General features: G+C 39.9%; 1 protein-coding gene across 2 annotated transcripts in view; it reads right to left on the reverse strand.

The window, feature by feature from the left end:
• Positions 1 to 3,226: 3,226 nt before the first annotated feature.
• FHIP2A (FHF complex subunit HOOK interacting protein 2A) overlaps positions 3,227 to 17,254 on the reverse strand; it is a 34,093-nt gene continuing 20,065 nt past the window's right edge. For both annotated transcript variants that reach the window (XM_063163145.1, XM_063163144.1), the window contains 9 exons: positions 17,107 to 17,183; positions 16,812 to 17,004; positions 15,446 to 15,615; positions 14,470 to 14,613; positions 12,684 to 12,774; positions 10,826 to 10,969; positions 8,129 to 8,269; positions 7,297 to 7,400; positions 3,227 to 7,207 (listed from right to left, as the gene is read on the reverse strand). In XM_063163145.1, the coding sequence (XP_063019215.1) occupies positions 7,102 to 7,207; positions 7,297 to 7,400; positions 8,129 to 8,269; positions 10,826 to 10,969; positions 12,684 to 12,774; positions 14,470 to 14,613; positions 15,446 to 15,615; positions 16,812 to 17,004; positions 17,107 to 17,183 (1,170 nt within the window). In that variant the 3' untranslated portion in view covers positions 3,227 to 7,101. The remainder of the gene's footprint in view (positions 7,208 to 7,296; positions 7,401 to 8,128; positions 8,270 to 10,825; positions 10,970 to 12,683; positions 12,775 to 14,469; positions 14,614 to 15,445; positions 15,616 to 16,811; positions 17,005 to 17,106; positions 17,184 to 17,254) is intronic.

Here is a 17,254-nt window from a genome sequence, read left to right on the forward strand (position 1 = left end):
ACGGTGAGTTTGCAAAGCAGAGAGGGGAGATTGTGTGCACTTCTACTGACAGCAAAATTTCCATAAATTTCAGTGTGTCCAGGTTTTCCCTCTGAGCACTCCACCATGTTTGCTATGCAGATGGGATTTCCTCCTGTACGGATCCTGTACAGATCCTGCAGCTGGACCTGGGTGGGCAGAAGCAGCTCTGATTTCATCCATGCTGTCTATAACCCTCCCTGCCTGCTCAGCTGCACAAACTGCTGACTACTGAATCCTCAAGGTGAAGGACAAGACGAAAAACGTTTTCAGGGATTTGAAAGGATGGAATTAACAAGGCAGGAGAATGTAAGTTTAAAAGCCAGGATAAACAATACAAAGATTTTTTTTCCTTTCAGGAAGCTGAAAGGAAAATTGTCTGGAAATGTGCAGGTGATGGACAGCCTGCTAACAGTAAAAACAGGAGTCTCTGAAACGCTAGGAAATAAAAATTCATGACCCAAATTAAGAAATGTGAACTTGACAGGTGCTTCCTGTGGATGTGGAGATGAGGGAGGTAGAAGAGGGTTTCTCAAGTAAAGGATAATGACGATGCAGAGAGCAGGTAATTTGTTCCTGCTCTCCAAGGCCGCTCAGCACGGGGGGATCCTGCCCTGCTAATCAAGCCGTGCCCCGCTGCGTGCGATGGGTGCTGCATCTGCGCAGGGGCTCTTGTGGCACTGAGTGCAAAGCTGAAAATTGCTTTCCTCAGGCTGCAGCAACTTCCCTCATTTACAGGAGATGCTCAAGGGATCAGTCCATCTCCCTGCTTTCCAGCAGAACAAACCCAAGCCATGCTGCAATCGTTCCTCAGCTGGGAGTCTGAGGATGTTACTGTGTGTTTGCCTCACTTCACTGACAGGCTGATTCCCTTGTGAAACATTCCATGTTTTTGTCCAGTCTGGCTTTAAAACTGTGAGGTTACAGGCTCCTTCCACTTCTGATCTAGTGACATTCAAGGTCAGGAAGTTTTCACTGACAAGGAGTTTCGGTTTGCCTCAACAATGTTACTTCATTCTTAATTGCATTCTCATAAAGTTTCATAATTCTTTCAGTCTCGCTGCTTAAGTCTTCCAAACCTTTTTATTGGAAACTAATATTCCTCTAACTCTAAGACTATAATTTAACTATGCCAAACTTAATTACCTCTGCTGCTCTCCTCTCCAAAATAAGATCTTTTGCTATTTTCTGCAGAACTTCCTGTATCCTGTCTCTTTAACCTGCTTCATCTCAACAAACTGGAATTGAGATACTACACATCTTGAAATATATAAAACAAATATCACATTTCTGCCATGCTCAGGGCAAACTACTGAAGCAGGTTTATCTTCACTGCCAAGGGCTCCCTGTGGAGGATACCCTCCCTCTTTTTGGAAGAGAACCATTCACTTCAGAAAACGAGTTCCAACTTTTTGAAACCTTTAAGAGAATATGTTTAAGAGAATATGTTCCTCCAGCCTAGCACAGAAACAGGCTTTTCTCTTTCATGTGTTTCCTTGTTTTTCAGCCTGTAAAATGGTTCACCAGAGGAAGGGGACACCATACAAACCCCTATTGAGTTGTGATGCTGTAGAGCAGAAAGGCAAAGCTAGCAAGATGTACCTAGGTTTTTTTGTCACTGGCAAAGTTGTGAGTTCCACAGCACTGTTGTGGCAGATTTTATACCACCAGCAGCAGCATTAATTGTAATAATCAGCAGGAATTCAATGAAGCATAGTTGAGAATGTATGTGCCAGCCTAGCAAGGGCAATCAAACAGCCCAGTGAGACACCACAATCCAAGATTTTATCCTAACAGACCTGACTCCAAAGGCCCATATCTAACTCCAAAGGCAACCAGTCAAAACATGTAAAATTTAAAATTTCACACTCCCTTTTTGGCGTTTCCAAGAAGCATGACACCTGAAAATTTTAATCCACCATATGCTTCACTTGATTCCTGAACTGCTTTTCAGTTCTTTCAACATTCAAAGGGAGCCTCAGCTGATAAAAGATGCACCAGGAACACACGGTTCAGGCTGAAAGGGCTCATACAACCTGGGACAGATTCACTTCACTGAGCATTAATCCACTTTAATCCAATTGGATCACATACCAAACCAGCAAAATCCTTGAGGCTTTGACAGCACCAGTTCTGCTGATATTTAAAGGTTAACAAAATCAGTAGATCCTGTGCCTCTTGTATCTACACTGAGAACTCTGGCTGATAATCTGTACAATGAGTTAATGAATATGAAGTAGAGGCCACACACTGACAGCACTCTTTTTTCTCCCCCCAATAGGATGTAGAGCCACAAAATCTTGTATCAGAATGCAAGTGCCATAAGATAACCATGCTTCAATAACTCAGTCATTTCAAGAATATCAAAGTAAGGAAATAATATAAGATGCAAAGCATTCCTCACTGCTTGAGAAAGCAAAGTCTCCCTAAATCTCTGAATGCCTCATGCAGGCACAGCAGATAAATGATCTGGGGTGGGAGATGACAATCTCTGAGACCAGGAGGATGGGAGAAAGATGCAGAGAGCTAAACTGAAAGCTGTCTAGTGCATCATCTTGCTGTAGCACTGTTCTTATTAAAGATGTAAGAGCACTTGCAGCTGTTAAATACCAAGAAGGAACAGCTTAAAATCCAAGTGCAGCCCTCAGAGGGGATCCTACAGAGCAACAAGACTTTTAAAGACTGATGAAAACCAGAAGGAAACCCAAAGTAGAAAAAACACACAACAAACACAATTTAAAAGTATTTCGAAACATACATAAACCCTGTGTATAAAAGCATTCCTGGAAGGCCCAGAAGGAAGAAACGATGCTTGCTCACCCCCATGACATTTGTCTCCAACAAACCAATGCTGTGACTGACACACTCTGCACTCAAATGCAATAGAAAACTGAGCCCTTGACCAGCTGCAGCCTTTCTGGAGGGATATCAGGGCTCCCAGGAAAGAGCTGATGTTAATCTGTGCCCAGGATGGCTCCAGGATGGCTCCAGCCTGCCCATTCCCCCAGGTTTCCCATCCTCCTGGGCAAGAGCATGCTGAGTCAGTCCAAGCCCTGCACAGCACAGGAAACAAGTTTATCCCAGAAGATGCTGTAGTGACAGACTCAAAATAAATGAGGACTTCAGGATCAAAGGCAAGATGTAAAATGTTAAAACATATTCTGTCTCAAGGTCACCCATACAAAAATTATTACGGATTCTGTAATAATAGAAGCAGTTGCTTCACTGAAATTAATTTATTTTGAGAATATCCCTTTTAATCCTCCATGCATGTTTTAGCACAAAAAGTTGAGTTTTATCACAACCTCCTTCATAAAAACTAATATTGTATGTCTGGTAATGTGGCTGTTTCAACAATTCCTCATCGGAAATTCCCACATCTGTGAAACCTTGGCAACACTGTTAGTAAGTGACCTACACAAAGTTTATTAGAAAATTTTTACTGAATATCCTCTGTTTAATGTAAACAAGGCAGGAGGCAAAACAAGGAGTATATATTTTATATAATTACACTATTTTACAGGGCACAGAAAGCATTGAGGACATGGTTTGAAAACCCTGTATGATATGCAATATCAGATATGGATTTTCCATGTAGCCCCAGGTCTACTCCAGGACCCTTTAATCTCACCAAGTCCTTCAGTTAGTATTTCTTCTAGCAAAACAAAGAGCAATAATAAAATGTCACCTGTGAGATTGCACAGCAGGTTATGGTAGAAATTACCATGCACTTACAAAGCCATTCCATGATTACTTGTGCCCTGTAAAATGAAGTGTGGCAATCTTTACACTAATCATAGTGTAAGCAAGCTTGGGATTCTGGTCCTTTTATATATATATGTATATATATATACATAGGTGATGTACAACCAGACTCAAGCTGTGCATCAAGTCACAGCTTTTATATTGCACAGACAAATATAGAGTAAGAACATTACACAGACAGAATCTGAATACCAGGAATATTACAGTCATAGGAGAACCTAAGGACAAACTTGTTCTACCAGAGCTAGCACATGGCTTATTACAAAAATTTCTAAATCAGTCTAAATCAAATACATACTATAAATGAAAAAAAAAAAAACCAAAACAAAACAATGTTTCTATTTACACACATGTGCATCAAAGATTAGAATGTGGTTTGGATCTGCTTTTTGAAATAAAAAATTATTCTATCCCATCTCAAGTATTCTATCTAATACCAGTGGCCCCATTCTCTAAGGTGATGAGCACTTTCTTCCCACTGACATCTGGAGGATCTGCACAAGCCATGAACTCTTCAGGCCAAGTATTTTCTCTGGTGGCCCTCTCTGGGTAATAAATAACCACATACAAACACATGCACACAAAAACAAAATGGGCTCCTCAATGACATGCATAGATCAAAAAGGTGAAAACATGGACCTGAACTAACTTCTAATCATTAAAAAAAAAAGTGCATGAAAAATATCTCCACAAAAATAATTAAATGAGTTCCATCTCTTAAGAAAGATTAAAGCACTTTTACAAAAATAAAGGTCATTGTCATCGGGTATGGTAATAAGGGTTTGTAGGCAGCACTCACAAAAGCAGTTTAGGTTAAAGCAACTTTAAGGATTGCTTCAGTTGTGTGAGGATGGATCCACAGCCTGAATTTATGGGTGATCATAGTTCAATCTACTTATTTTTCTCATGGACAAGCTTAAGGAGCTGTGTTTGCAGCTCTGCAGTGCTGTGCATCAGAACAGCACAGAGGCTGCAGCCTTTCAGGGTGATGAGTTCAGCTACCACTGAAAAGAGCCAAACCAAGGATGTGATGTTGATGCTTTCATTTGAGATCAGGCAACTCTTGAATGGCTTTATCAATTCTTATATTACTTGGAATGCTTGTTCAAGTTTTGTTTAACATTTCACTCACTTTCCTTTATAGCAGTATTATCACTTCCAGTTTCCACTGAAATTGGGACATTAGAAGTATTCTGGCTTAAAAAAAAAAAAAAAGATGATTTGAGGAAAAAGTAATTAAGCTCAAGCAAAACCAACAAAGACCCAAATTCAGTACAGCATCAGCATTTCTGCTCAACTGCTTAACTTTGCACATGTAAAACGATTGTGATTTAAGGAAAAAATACTTGAAATTAAGCTTATGTTTAACTGTTTTGCTGAATTGGGACCTTATAAATAGCAAATGTATGCATTAAACATCACTCTGCATAGACATCAACATGTTCTAAACTTTGTGTCAGGTATTAAGTAAACTCCTAATGTGGACTGTCTGCAATGCAGATCACTATAAATTATTTGCTATATTCAAGGTATGTTTCTCAAGAAGAAAAATGAAGTGTAATTTTTTCAAATTTTGTCCTACTATGCTACTTGGACCTGAAAACACTTGGAGCTAAATGCAGGAAAAACCCAGTAGGTGAAGAGGTAAAACTTGCTTTTGTTTGCTAGAGAAATGCAACAGTGTTTGCAAAAGTGTGCCAGTACAGGCATCCACTGAATACAGATTTTACCTACAAAAATGTTTCCCTAGTTCCAGAACTGCTTTCTCCAGCTGAACCTGTACTGGAAGCTTTTACAGCAGGATGCTCTTCACTGGTGACAAGAATAAATTTAGCCCATTAACTGTGACACAGCTCTAATTAACCTGCTAACTTAGAAGGTCTCTTAACATCCAGCTTCCATAAATATTAAAAAACAAGACCTCAAAGGCATAGATAAAGAGCAGAATCAGATTCTAGGTACAGTCATGTAAATCCAGAGGAATTCTAGTGATTGAATAAATTAGTCCATGTTTGCATATGAGCAATGACATCTGAACTGGGCATTAGCTGTGCGAACAGGGGGCAGGAAAGGAGGAAAGAAATGTAAACAGGAGCTGAGCTCTACCTGGCCTTGCTCAAAGGAGGGGAAAGGGGTTCTACCCACGAGTGTGGGGAGCAGGACAGGTCACTGGGAGTGACTGCAAGGTCCAGCACAGCCACCTGCAGTGAGGACCCTCTGCAGGGCAGAAGCAAAGCTCCCTGAAGTGGCCTCTGCTTGTAATGCCAGTGCCTGCCCTGCCTGATGGCATTCTCAGGGAAAAGGGGTCACTGAGAGGCATTCCTGCATCCCAGCACTGTGAAAAGCAGGTGCAAATTTTGGTCCTAAATAAGTTATCAATGCTTTAAGTGAGTTGGCATCACTGTGATGGTTAGATAAGCAATAAAAAAGTCTCTCTAAAGAACAGAATGCTCATGCTGCTGATTTTCAAGGCACAAAAGATTCTTAAACCAATTCAGACTAATATCAATTTAAAAGAAATTAAAAATACTGTTTCAGCAACAACTACTTCTGACCTATAAGTAACCTATAATGTAAAGGTGACATGAGTCAAACAACTAGAGTTCCTATGTAAAAAGCTAAAGCAAATCTAGTTACATGGATGACCTGGAGACCAATCACTTGGAATGACAGAGACAAGCATGCTACAAACATGTACACTTCAGATATATTTGTTGTGGATGTGATGCCGAACCGGGATTAATTTCTTTAGTATTGATCTTAGACTGATAGATTTCTTGGAGTAAACCAATGAGGAATCAAGCTCAGAGTTGTACTTCAGATCTACCAAGAGCAAAATGATCCCTCATTAACATCTCCTGTTGTATATGGATTGGTGGATTTTTTTCAACTTCTTCATTTTTAATAACATACGTTGTTACTATAGGTGTGTTTTTCTTTCATACATCCAACTGAAAAGAAGAAGAATTAACACATAAAAATGTTATAAAATTAATTTGCTTTTTTAAAAGTAATATGGTCACAAAGAGCAAATTGGTGCACATGAGCCCCAGGATATACAAGAGCCCAAACTCTCTAAACACTGTCATCAGAATGACCAAGGTCTGATGGCTGTGGTTCTTCATGCAGCTTTTGCAGCTCTTCACACAGAAATGCTGCCTGTTGGTATCTCCCCAAATGCTCCAAGTCCATTTGCAATCTCAACATCTGGTGAAAGCAACTCGTCTTGCCAACATCCCCTTTTGTGCCGCTTTGCTGGAGGCACCCCCTTGTCTCTGGGTGCTGTCGGTGGCCCCGGGGGTGGCTGGCCAGGGCTGCTCAGGGCGTGGCTGAGGTGTGGTACTTGACAAAGGCGATCGCGGCCAGCTCCTTGCAGAACTCCTCCAGCACAATCACGCCCTCTAGTAACGTCATGTGGTCAATGCTGGACGGGAAGAGAATTGCAGGAATCAGGACTGGCACACACACAAACCCAGCCACACGTCTCGGAGAACGTGCAATGTGTTTACTCACATGGGCCCTTCTGGCTCCAAGCCCAGCAGGCGTTTTCTGACCAGCAGAAGTTTGGGAGTGAAATCTGGGATGCGCTGGATTCTAACCATGAGGTCCCCGACGACCTGTAAAGCCCAGGCCATCAACACACAAAGTTAACACCGATGGCAGCCTCAGTGCCCACTTCAGCATCCTCACAGAACAACCTGCAGAGAGGCTGCTCTGCCCAAAAAGAGGGTGAGTGAGTGCAGAAAGTAAAGAAATATAAAAGCCTTACTTGCACTTGTCACAAATAGCATTATTGGCTTTAATTACATCAATGATTAATTTGTCTTTTTAAATGTTGACATAGTCAATCAACCAGTGAATTCCTGGGCTTAGGGAAGGCACAAGAGGAGGGTGTATTTTGCAACAGGAAGGGCTGCTGGGAGAGAGGGAGCCAAGCCCTCTGTTACTATTGGCAGCATCATTAACAGGCTTCTGACCAGCTTAGTAACAGCTGGTGCGTGGGGTAAGCGAGGGACTCTGAGTGAGGACACTGCAGTGTGACCAGCCAGCACTTCTAGGATGCAAGTCTGGCAAGAAGAGATGGAACTGGAGAAGAAGAAAGGGACTTTTGATAAATCCAGGACTTAACTGTCAAGAACACCCTTCATCAGAAAAAAAAGAGCATGAGCAGAGTATACATCGGTATGATGTAGGCCCAATCTTGATTCGAAATCAGCTTTCAATGACAAACATTTACCAACTTAAAATATCCAGCAATTACTACCACGAATGACAAAGTTATTAAAACATATTACTGCTGTACTTATTGCTGTGTAATTGTGTAATTATTGCTGTGTTTACTCACCCTGACAATCACAGAGAAGAGAGACTTGCAGCCAGAGGCGAGGTTGACGTAAGGATCCAAAAGGTATTCGTGTATGTGAGGATGGGGAAACAGGGACAGTTTGGACAACACTGAAGTAACTTGTAAATTTACATCATAGGGCTGCAAAAAGAGGGAAACACAGGGCTTAGTTATTTTCATGCTGCCTTCTTTTCCTCCACCTCATGTTTATTTAACTACTAGTTTATTTAATTACCCTTTTTACACAGGGTTATGAATACATAAAGATAAAAAGTTAGATTAGAAGACAGGCCCAACCTCTGCTTTTCACAACAAGTGAAAATTCACAAGTGCTGTGAATATGACAGCATTAGATGTTATTATCTGTATTGCTGCTACAACCACTTGAAGCTTTTGCACACTTGTTTATTGCAGGGCAAGTCCTCTTCCCATAAAACATTTCTTCAGCTAAAGAAATAGCATGGAACCAGCCTAGATTAAACATCTGCTTGCTTCTCCTGGGAAATGGTAAAGTATATGAGCTCAGGAAATTGCCAGAGACAAATCCATGTTTACAGCTAATATGTTATTTCTCTTCTACTTTATTTTTTCCTGGGAAAGAACCACTGCAGAAGGCCTGGCCATTTTGTGGCAGCAACCCATGGGAGATGGGACCAGTCCTGGGCTGGGAAAGCAGTAGGAAATTCTGAGCTTCTTGTCTACCTCCATTCCCCAAATCGATCAAATGGGAGAGGCAACACTGTCAGATGCTGGAAAATGCTTATCAGTCATAAGGAATAAAACAGTATCTAAATTTCCAGGGGAAAAAAAGTGCGTAGTTTAAAGGATTTGACCATTCTAGTAAGAAACTTATTTCCATAAAAGCAAGCATTTTCACCATGGCTTCTTTATGTTTCAAAACTTTATTTTTGTCTTTGATTTTGCCGTCCCAGTGAAAACAAGCTGACATTTTAATTCAGCCCAGAATTTACAAACTAGTAGAACCTCCTTCCATTTCTTCAGTGGCAGAACAGACTAAGCTGACAAGAGAGGGACAGACATTCCTTTGGTACACCTCTGTGTCAATCAACCTTGCTGATCCAAGTGGATTACAGGGCCTCATTTAATCTCTGACTGCATATTGGCAGTAATACCCTCACTGGCATCATCACACTGAGAAGAGGAGGATTCAATGACCTCAAATTCTCATCTTTATGCTCTCAAGTTAGCATCCCACTGAAGAATAAGAGAATAGATTCTTCCCCCTTTCAGATCTGAGAGATTTGGATGAATTCAGGCTCAGATTATGACAGATACATTTAGCCATGTCTGCATGTCTAAGCTCTCATTAGCTGACTCACCAGAGATCTGACACCTCATACCCTGCCCACACACAAACATCTCCTGCCATCTCAGAACTCCCAAGTATCTGCTGGTCTCTGGATGGTTCCACAGAGGGTGGATCCTGCAAGATCTGTGTTGGAACCACAAACTTCTGGGAATATCTTGGACACCACAAAAATGGCAACAGATAGCTGAGCTCAGGCACCTGAGTGGAGCTTTCAGTCCACAGAATTGAGGAAGCTGAGTGATTCACTTTGCACTGAAAGAGACACCTACTTGCCTTTCAGCCTAAGAGCCCCAGGGACTACTGGGGCTGCTCTGACAAAAATTCCACTGACTACATGTGCCCACATAAGTAATATTTAGGTATCTTATTCTTGAATTTGTTACCACACACTATTGCATTGCAAAGTTGCCTCATAAATCTTTTGAAATGAAAGCACTTATTTCTTCCAGTCAGTGGCAGTTATTTCTGCACTTGGCACTCCAGCAATAGATTCATCCCAATCTCCTAACAAATGAAGCTTTCAGCCCCTGGACCACAGATGTTACAGGTAAAAGAGATCACTACATTTTGAGTTATTATTGCAGAGTTATTCTGCAGAGAGAGACAAAAATTCCTTCCATAAATCTATTCACTGCCTACCTAGCTGAACTGTAGGAGAAGGTCTTTAGAGCTGTTTGAGTCAGCCAATTCATTAGGAAGCTTTGAAGGTATGAGCATTATCTGGTGTTCACAAGAGGAGAAGGAAACAAAGGAGTAACACGTGCTGCATTGTTCTGACAGATTGCTGTTGTGATTCCAACTAATTGAGAGCATTAAAGAAAGCTGCTTCTTCACACAGAGCTTTTATTTCTGTCCATATGTCAGCAGACTCAGTTAAATGGCCCCATATCAGATAAATTCTAAAAAAAAAATCCCTGCAGCTAAAAAGATTAAACCCAGCAAATTTTGAAGTTCAGGAAATTAAAAAAAAATCTTAGGGTACAGTCAGTTCTACAGAAATTTGTAATAGCAGGAGGAAGAAGGTAGTGTCTAGTACATGAGGTCTTTGAAACAAGTTACTTCACTTGTGTGCCTGAGCTATCTTATGTCAGAAATGAGATTAGTGAGAACTACCACCTCTGCAAAGCTTTCTGGTATCACAGATTCATATCAGAGCTGATCTAGAAGCTACTCCTGGCTTCCTGCACATGTTCCCTGTGCACTTATATGTGCAAATGGCTCTTGTCAGGCTTATGACCAGGAAAGGGCACATTACACAATAATATCACACTATAATAGTGATGAGAATTCACAGGACCTGATGGTGATCAGCTCTTTAAAAGTGATCAAAGTGTCAAAAATTGAATTGTTAACTTGTTTTTTCTTACCTGATCAAGAATCCTGCCCATTCTTTCAAACAGAACTTTCAAGAAGTGTCCTTCAAAAAATGACGCTTCCAAATTGCACTTTTCCAAAGACCTGGGAGATCCCGGCCACTCCCACCGTAAGCAAACGACACAATAATCCCGGAACTACAAAAAAGTAGTGAGGAAAACACACTTCAATCTCCATGGAAACTGTTTCATCTCCTTTGATAGTCCATACACCTTAAAACCATAATCTGTAGCTAAATTATGAATGTAAGCTCAAAAAGATCAGTCATTCTAAAGTAAACACTATCAGTAAAGCCACTATTAGCAGGCACCTCATTCTCCTGGGGATATTCCTGCTACAAGGGTAGTTTGAAAAGCAGTGAGTGGAGAACAGAGCTCCCAAAAAGCAGCTGGGGCCAAAACACAAAGCAACGCCAACAATACACAACCTGATCAGGGTTCTTTTGAAGCAGGAATTGCATTCTTAACCATCCTCTTGAGAGTAGATTTCCACACTTCTACTGCATTATGTGTAGCTGATCTTGCTATCCAAACCATTCTGCTCCCTAATTCCCAGGACAGGAAAGGCATGTGTACATGCAGAACATACAGACTAAAAGTATTTCAGGGCTTCCTCTTCCCTCTCTTTATTTCCTAACACCCCTGGCAGTCTTTCTCTACCTTGCCCCATATTTGCTTTGTGCTGCCTGATGCCTCTTGCAAGGAATTACACCTTGAAAGGAGCACAAGCTGAAGCAGAGAAAATAAAGAACACAGGAAGGAATAGAAGCAAAAGAATCAGAAAACAGACTCAAAAATTCTGCATTGATTGTAGCTTACCTACTACTGCAGGCTTCCAGGAATAGTAATAAGGAAGCAGAACAGCTATTTGGATGTAATAACAGCAACAGGCAGGGCTACTCTTAGGGGGGAAATATTTTAACAGTAGCCATACCATCGTCAGGAAGTGACAGAAAGCAATTCTGCTCTCTAATAACTCCCAGGATACTCTTTTTCCCAAGACATGAATGAAAGACGAAGATGATAAGTGGTTTCTGGCATCCAAAAATACAACACAGGGGAATTTTACATCAACCTTTGTTTCCTTATTCTCTACTTTCTATTCCCTTTCTTTTCAGGAGAGACTACAGATGAAGCAATATAAATACAAAAATCTAATGTCCCATCTTTAGCAGCTGATAACGTAATTCCAAGGTTAGGGAATTTTTGAATTACCTACTAAATATAGCTCTCAGTTACTCTGTTCCTTTGCATAGATTTTTCTATTCTAGAAGATTCCAAGGGTTTCAATAGAAAAGCTGCAAACAAACAGTGACTGTCCTCTGACCAAGGAAACTATGGTTGTAAAAGCAAAATTTGCATTTATTTTTAAACAGTAAATCATAAAGCTTTCCCTGCCTACCCCACCTCCCAACTTCAAACCTGAATGCCTTAGGCTGTGCATTCCCTGAGATGAGCCTTTATTTGCTAAGTCCCAGATTGCATAACTCCTATGCAGCATTTTAATTTCTCTTTAGTTCTTTTAAACAGCTTGGCAGGCAATTCTCCAAGAGAATGCAGATAAATGCAGAAGCAAATTAAGAATCTATCTGCAGTTCAGGTTTTCTCTCACAGTATTTGTTATATGAATATTAATGCATTTAATGTCATCCATTATTCCCACTAGTGCAATACAAGGTGAATTCATCATCAAAAGATCTCCAAAGGTAAGTTTTCATTAAAAATGAAAATTGAATTTTCCCATCTTCCATTACCCAAAGACGCATTTAATAGGACTATTTACAGAACCATTTGTATATTCTCACCAGCATTTTCAAACTCTCAAGGACTAAGGAAGCGTTCACTGACTTACTTGTCTGTGGGCATCTCTGAGGTAAGTATCATAACCTGTACCCTCCACATGGTAAGATGACTTTGCTTCATCAGGTACAAGACAGAGAAAACTGAAGAGAAAAAAAGTACATTAATGACTATATTCCACAGAGCACCAGATCAATACTTCCTCATCATCTGTAGCAGTGTACACACAATGCTGAACTGTCTGGCCAATTAATCCACAGACTCTACCACAACTTTATGTGAAGAACAGAGAACACAAAATCTATTTAAGCCTACCTATTCCAACTACTATAGGTAATAACAAGGCATGTACTTGAGAGTTTTGTATCTGGCATGAGAGGCAAAGTCATCAGTGGAAGCATTTTCTGAGAATCAGCAGACAGAATGGAGATTAAAGGGAATAGTCATAAATAGGTCAAGTATTTGCTAAAGGTCAGACTCCATCTTACAAGAGCTAAAACAAAATATACTTGGGAATAAATCAGTCAAAAGAGAAGAAGAATTACCGATACAATTCTTCCTAAACTACTTCATAGGTAGTTTGTTTACCAGTTTGTTGTGGCAAAAAAATGAACATCTAAGACACACCAGGAGTATCTGCATATAAATGTCCCTGTTACAGCTGTAATTGCCTTTGCTAGGTGTGTAGTCAAATACTCTGTCCTTATTACTTCAGCAATATCTGACGTAAAATGCATCAGGAAATTCTGAATAATATTAGTAACTTAAAAAAAATAAATTAAACCCATTGAAATTTCTGGACAGAAGATAAAACCCAGTCTTTGGACCCTGATTCTAAATTTCAGCCTTCATTATACCCCAAGAACTGCTGGACACTCCTGTAGAATTTATATACAGAAATATGTAGTAGCTAATTTTCGTGTGGAGTTAGTTCATCTTATCTCAAAAAATACAAATTTGCAGGACACTGCAAATCAGAAAACATTTCTATTCCCTGATGCAGGTTACATGAGGTGAATTTAGGAGAGTGTTCTTTGTGTCTTTGCTCCAAACCATGTCCACCATAAACTATAAATAGTGATACTGGGGGAAAGAGGGCAAGAAGTGATGATGTCACTGTGTCCTGGCTGTCCCTGGGCTGTTTGCTTCCTCTGGCTAACACCTTTGATTATTTCTGGGCAGGCAGATAGGTCAGCACTGACACACCAGTGCTGCTCTGCTGCCAAGTATTGACAGAGCAAACAGCCCTCATCCTAATATTAGTTCCTAAGAGAATTACCATCACTAAGTTGCTTAGAGCAGAGCTTGTCCTCCTTGTGATATCCAATTTGCAGTGAGTCTGACAGGCACTGAGCTATCTCACAGGTGACACAGGTGCCCCCTGACTTTCAGGGAACAGAAGGTTATCTCTAGCATGGCAATTATTTCCTTTTGTGTCTGTGTTTATGGAACTTTTGAAGTTCTAAGGAAGTCTGAGGGTGTTTTTTTCCCCAGAAGGTTTATGGCAAGACTCCCCAGACTTGTTCAGGAAGGTTAAGTCCTGTAAGAGCATTTCAAGTACAGCAAATATTTCTGCAAAAAGCAACTTTTATAATTGTAAATTCTGAGTATTCAACCATTAGCTGCAAAGTTTTTCTATTTTTCTCATTTATTTGAATTAATGCAAGCTCTAATCTTTCAGAAGTAGCTTTCTGATAAAATGCCACAATTTCCTTCTGTGGAGTAATTTTCCCAGCTGGCACAGAATAACATCCATTACAGAGTACACATTTAATTTGCACAGTGTGTGCAGACACCCACACATTCAGACATTTCCTCAAGTCTTTGTTTCAACTCACCTATTTACAATTTTATGAACTTCAGTCTTCCCATCATTTTTCGGATGTTCTGGACTGACAGGTGGAGAAGCACTGAGCCACTCCTGAGCTGACAATGTGTTATCTGGAGACAGATCAGTAAATAATGGATCTTCCTCCAGATCTCTGTGAAATTACATTAGACAAAAACATAATCATCCACAAAATGTTATGGAAGGCAGGAAAATCTCTGGGTCACAAGGCAGGCTGTTTTTCTTCTCTGAACAATGAGGATGTGTTCCAGAACATAACAATATCTACAATCTATTACATAATTAATATGCAGAAATACCAACCTTTGCAACAATGTCAACAACAGATGAAACATTTTTGACTTGGACAAAATTACTGCATCAAGTAATTTAAAACTTCTTAGCTGTATTTGTCATGTGAAAGAGTTCTACTCCAGGACATATTTAAAATATTCTAGATGACTAAAATAGTTTGTGTGGCCAGTCCTTACCTCTCCTTCACTAAAACATTGAGTGATAAGAGTTACCTAGCATATACATTTTATGTAGTGCCTCAGTATTTTATTTGTTTATTTTATGTAGTGCCTCAGGAATTTTCTTCCATCAAAAATCACTAGGAACATAAATGTAAGCAAAACACTGAAGTTATTGACTGCAAGAATATTCTCACTGATTGCAATAAAATATGCATAGATTTAAGCTTGGTAGATGCATAAATAAATTGAGACACGAAGACCTCTGAGTGTCTATTGTTCTGCAAAGAGGCTTGTGGTAATTTTAGATTTTCTGTTCCTGTTCTACGAGTTTCCTTAAGTTGCTGATGTAAGAATTTCTGCATCACTTAACAGATATGGATTAATACATAGAGCACTCAAGTGCTCTCCAGGCTCACTTTTCTTTCAATTACTGGAAAAAAACCTGTTTTGTTCTAAAAATAAGGATCCAAGTTACTTGTTGTGAAAACTTCTCTTAAAAATGAAACTTACACTGCTCCAGCAATTTGTCCATTCTCTACCACATCTTTATCTTCTTGACAGGGAGGCTTGTATTCCATGTAGTTTCTTTCTTCCAAATTTCTCAGAACCAAATTATAAAGGATGTGCTCATTGGGTTTTTGCAAAAGGTGCTCAAACATTCGTAAAGTCATTATGCTGATCTGCAACAGAAAGAGTAAAAACTCAATCAACTGATGTCCTGCTGCCCTGTGCTTTTTGCCTTTTATCTGCTTTGTCCATTCTAGAACACTGCAATTACTTATTGACATTATGGAAGGAAACAAAATCATAAGAAAAAATAGGAAATTATGATGCTACATGTGGTATGAACATGGATGAAGAGTTCACACACATTTGAAAATCACTATGGGAATGCTTTTTTTTTCCTGTTAAAATACCTGTCGTGAAATCTGTCAAAATAACAATACAAAGAACATACAGAGAACTCAGAATTTAGCTTTCTGTTCTACAGTTCCATGCTGGAAGATGATTATCATTGTGCAAATGAGACCCACAACAGGACTTAAAGTTACCAATAAATACCCAGAAAAAAAGAAAGTAATACTGGGATATTGTAACTAGATCTATAGGCTAAGATTTTTACATGGAGATGCTATGTAGGCTTTTAAAGGAACATTGACTTTAGGCAATACAAAGACAATTTTTCAAGACTGCTGGAGAGCGCTTAGCTTTGCAAAGATAACTTATTTACAGAGATAACTCATTCTGACAGAGTGAGCAGGTAGGCATACTGAATCAATGGATATGAGAAAATACAGATTTTTATTTCAGGCAAGCTTGGTTTTCATTTGAAAAAGTAGAGTGCTGAAATTGTTTCATGGAAAAAATGAAGCAAGCAGCTTCAGAGGAGGGATTTTACTGAAGTTAATTGTTTTAATGATGCTTAGTGTATGTAAAGACCTTAAAGTTATCACATCATCTTTTAACTGGCATTGCACATATCCTCCAACCACACTTAGTTTTTACCTGTATCTTATATGATAATAAGACAGAACTGATGCAACATGGAAAATAACAGCAACAAATTAAAATGCAATTACAAAACCTCAGTTGACCCTGTCTTACAGACAAGCAAGTCTAACTGGATATGCATTGTGGGCACACAAATTCACAGAAAGATCTTTAGCAAAAAAAAAAAAAAGGAAATATTGCTAGGTGGAGAAAACAGGTTGCCTTCATTTTCTAAAGGGAATTTGTAGGGCCAGGAGCCAGAATTCTCTTTCTTGGTAAAAGATGTTACTGGACACAAATATGAGAAGTCCTCACAACAGTGTCTGTAGAGACTCTTCACACTCCAGAACTCCAGCAGACACTCCTGTGCCAGATCAGCCCTCACCTCATCAGAAATGTGATCACAGTGCTCGATCAGCCTGTGCCTCAATGGATGCCTGTTGATGTCTGCCAGGGTTTCTGGCTCTCTGTGCTCTCCAAGGATGAAATACACCAGTTCCTGCAGCAGCACATCTGAAGTCACCTGACGAACAATGCGGTGCAACAGTGCAGTTGATGTGAGGATTCCAATCTCTGAACTGAATGAAACATTTTCATATCAGATATGGAGTGGATTTCCACCCCCCAAAATCAGCTTGATTCAGATTCTGTTCTGCTGTGTCTTGTAGGATGCTACTCACGTTTGCATCAGCTGAGGTTCCATAACATCAATGAAGAATCGTTCCCGCACAGCTTTTGCCATAGCAACAGCAGTCGTCTGAAACAAAAGTACAAAATGGTGTGCCTCAAACTCAGAAGCTAGGAAACAACTGGAACTACTTATTTGCT

The sequence above is a fragment of the Melospiza melodia genome, chromosome 9, assembly GCF_035770615.1.
Source record: "Melospiza melodia melodia isolate bMelMel2 chromosome 9, bMelMel2.pri, whole genome shotgun sequence".
Taxonomy (NCBI): domain Eukaryota; kingdom Metazoa; phylum Chordata; class Aves; order Passeriformes; family Passerellidae; genus Melospiza; species Melospiza melodia.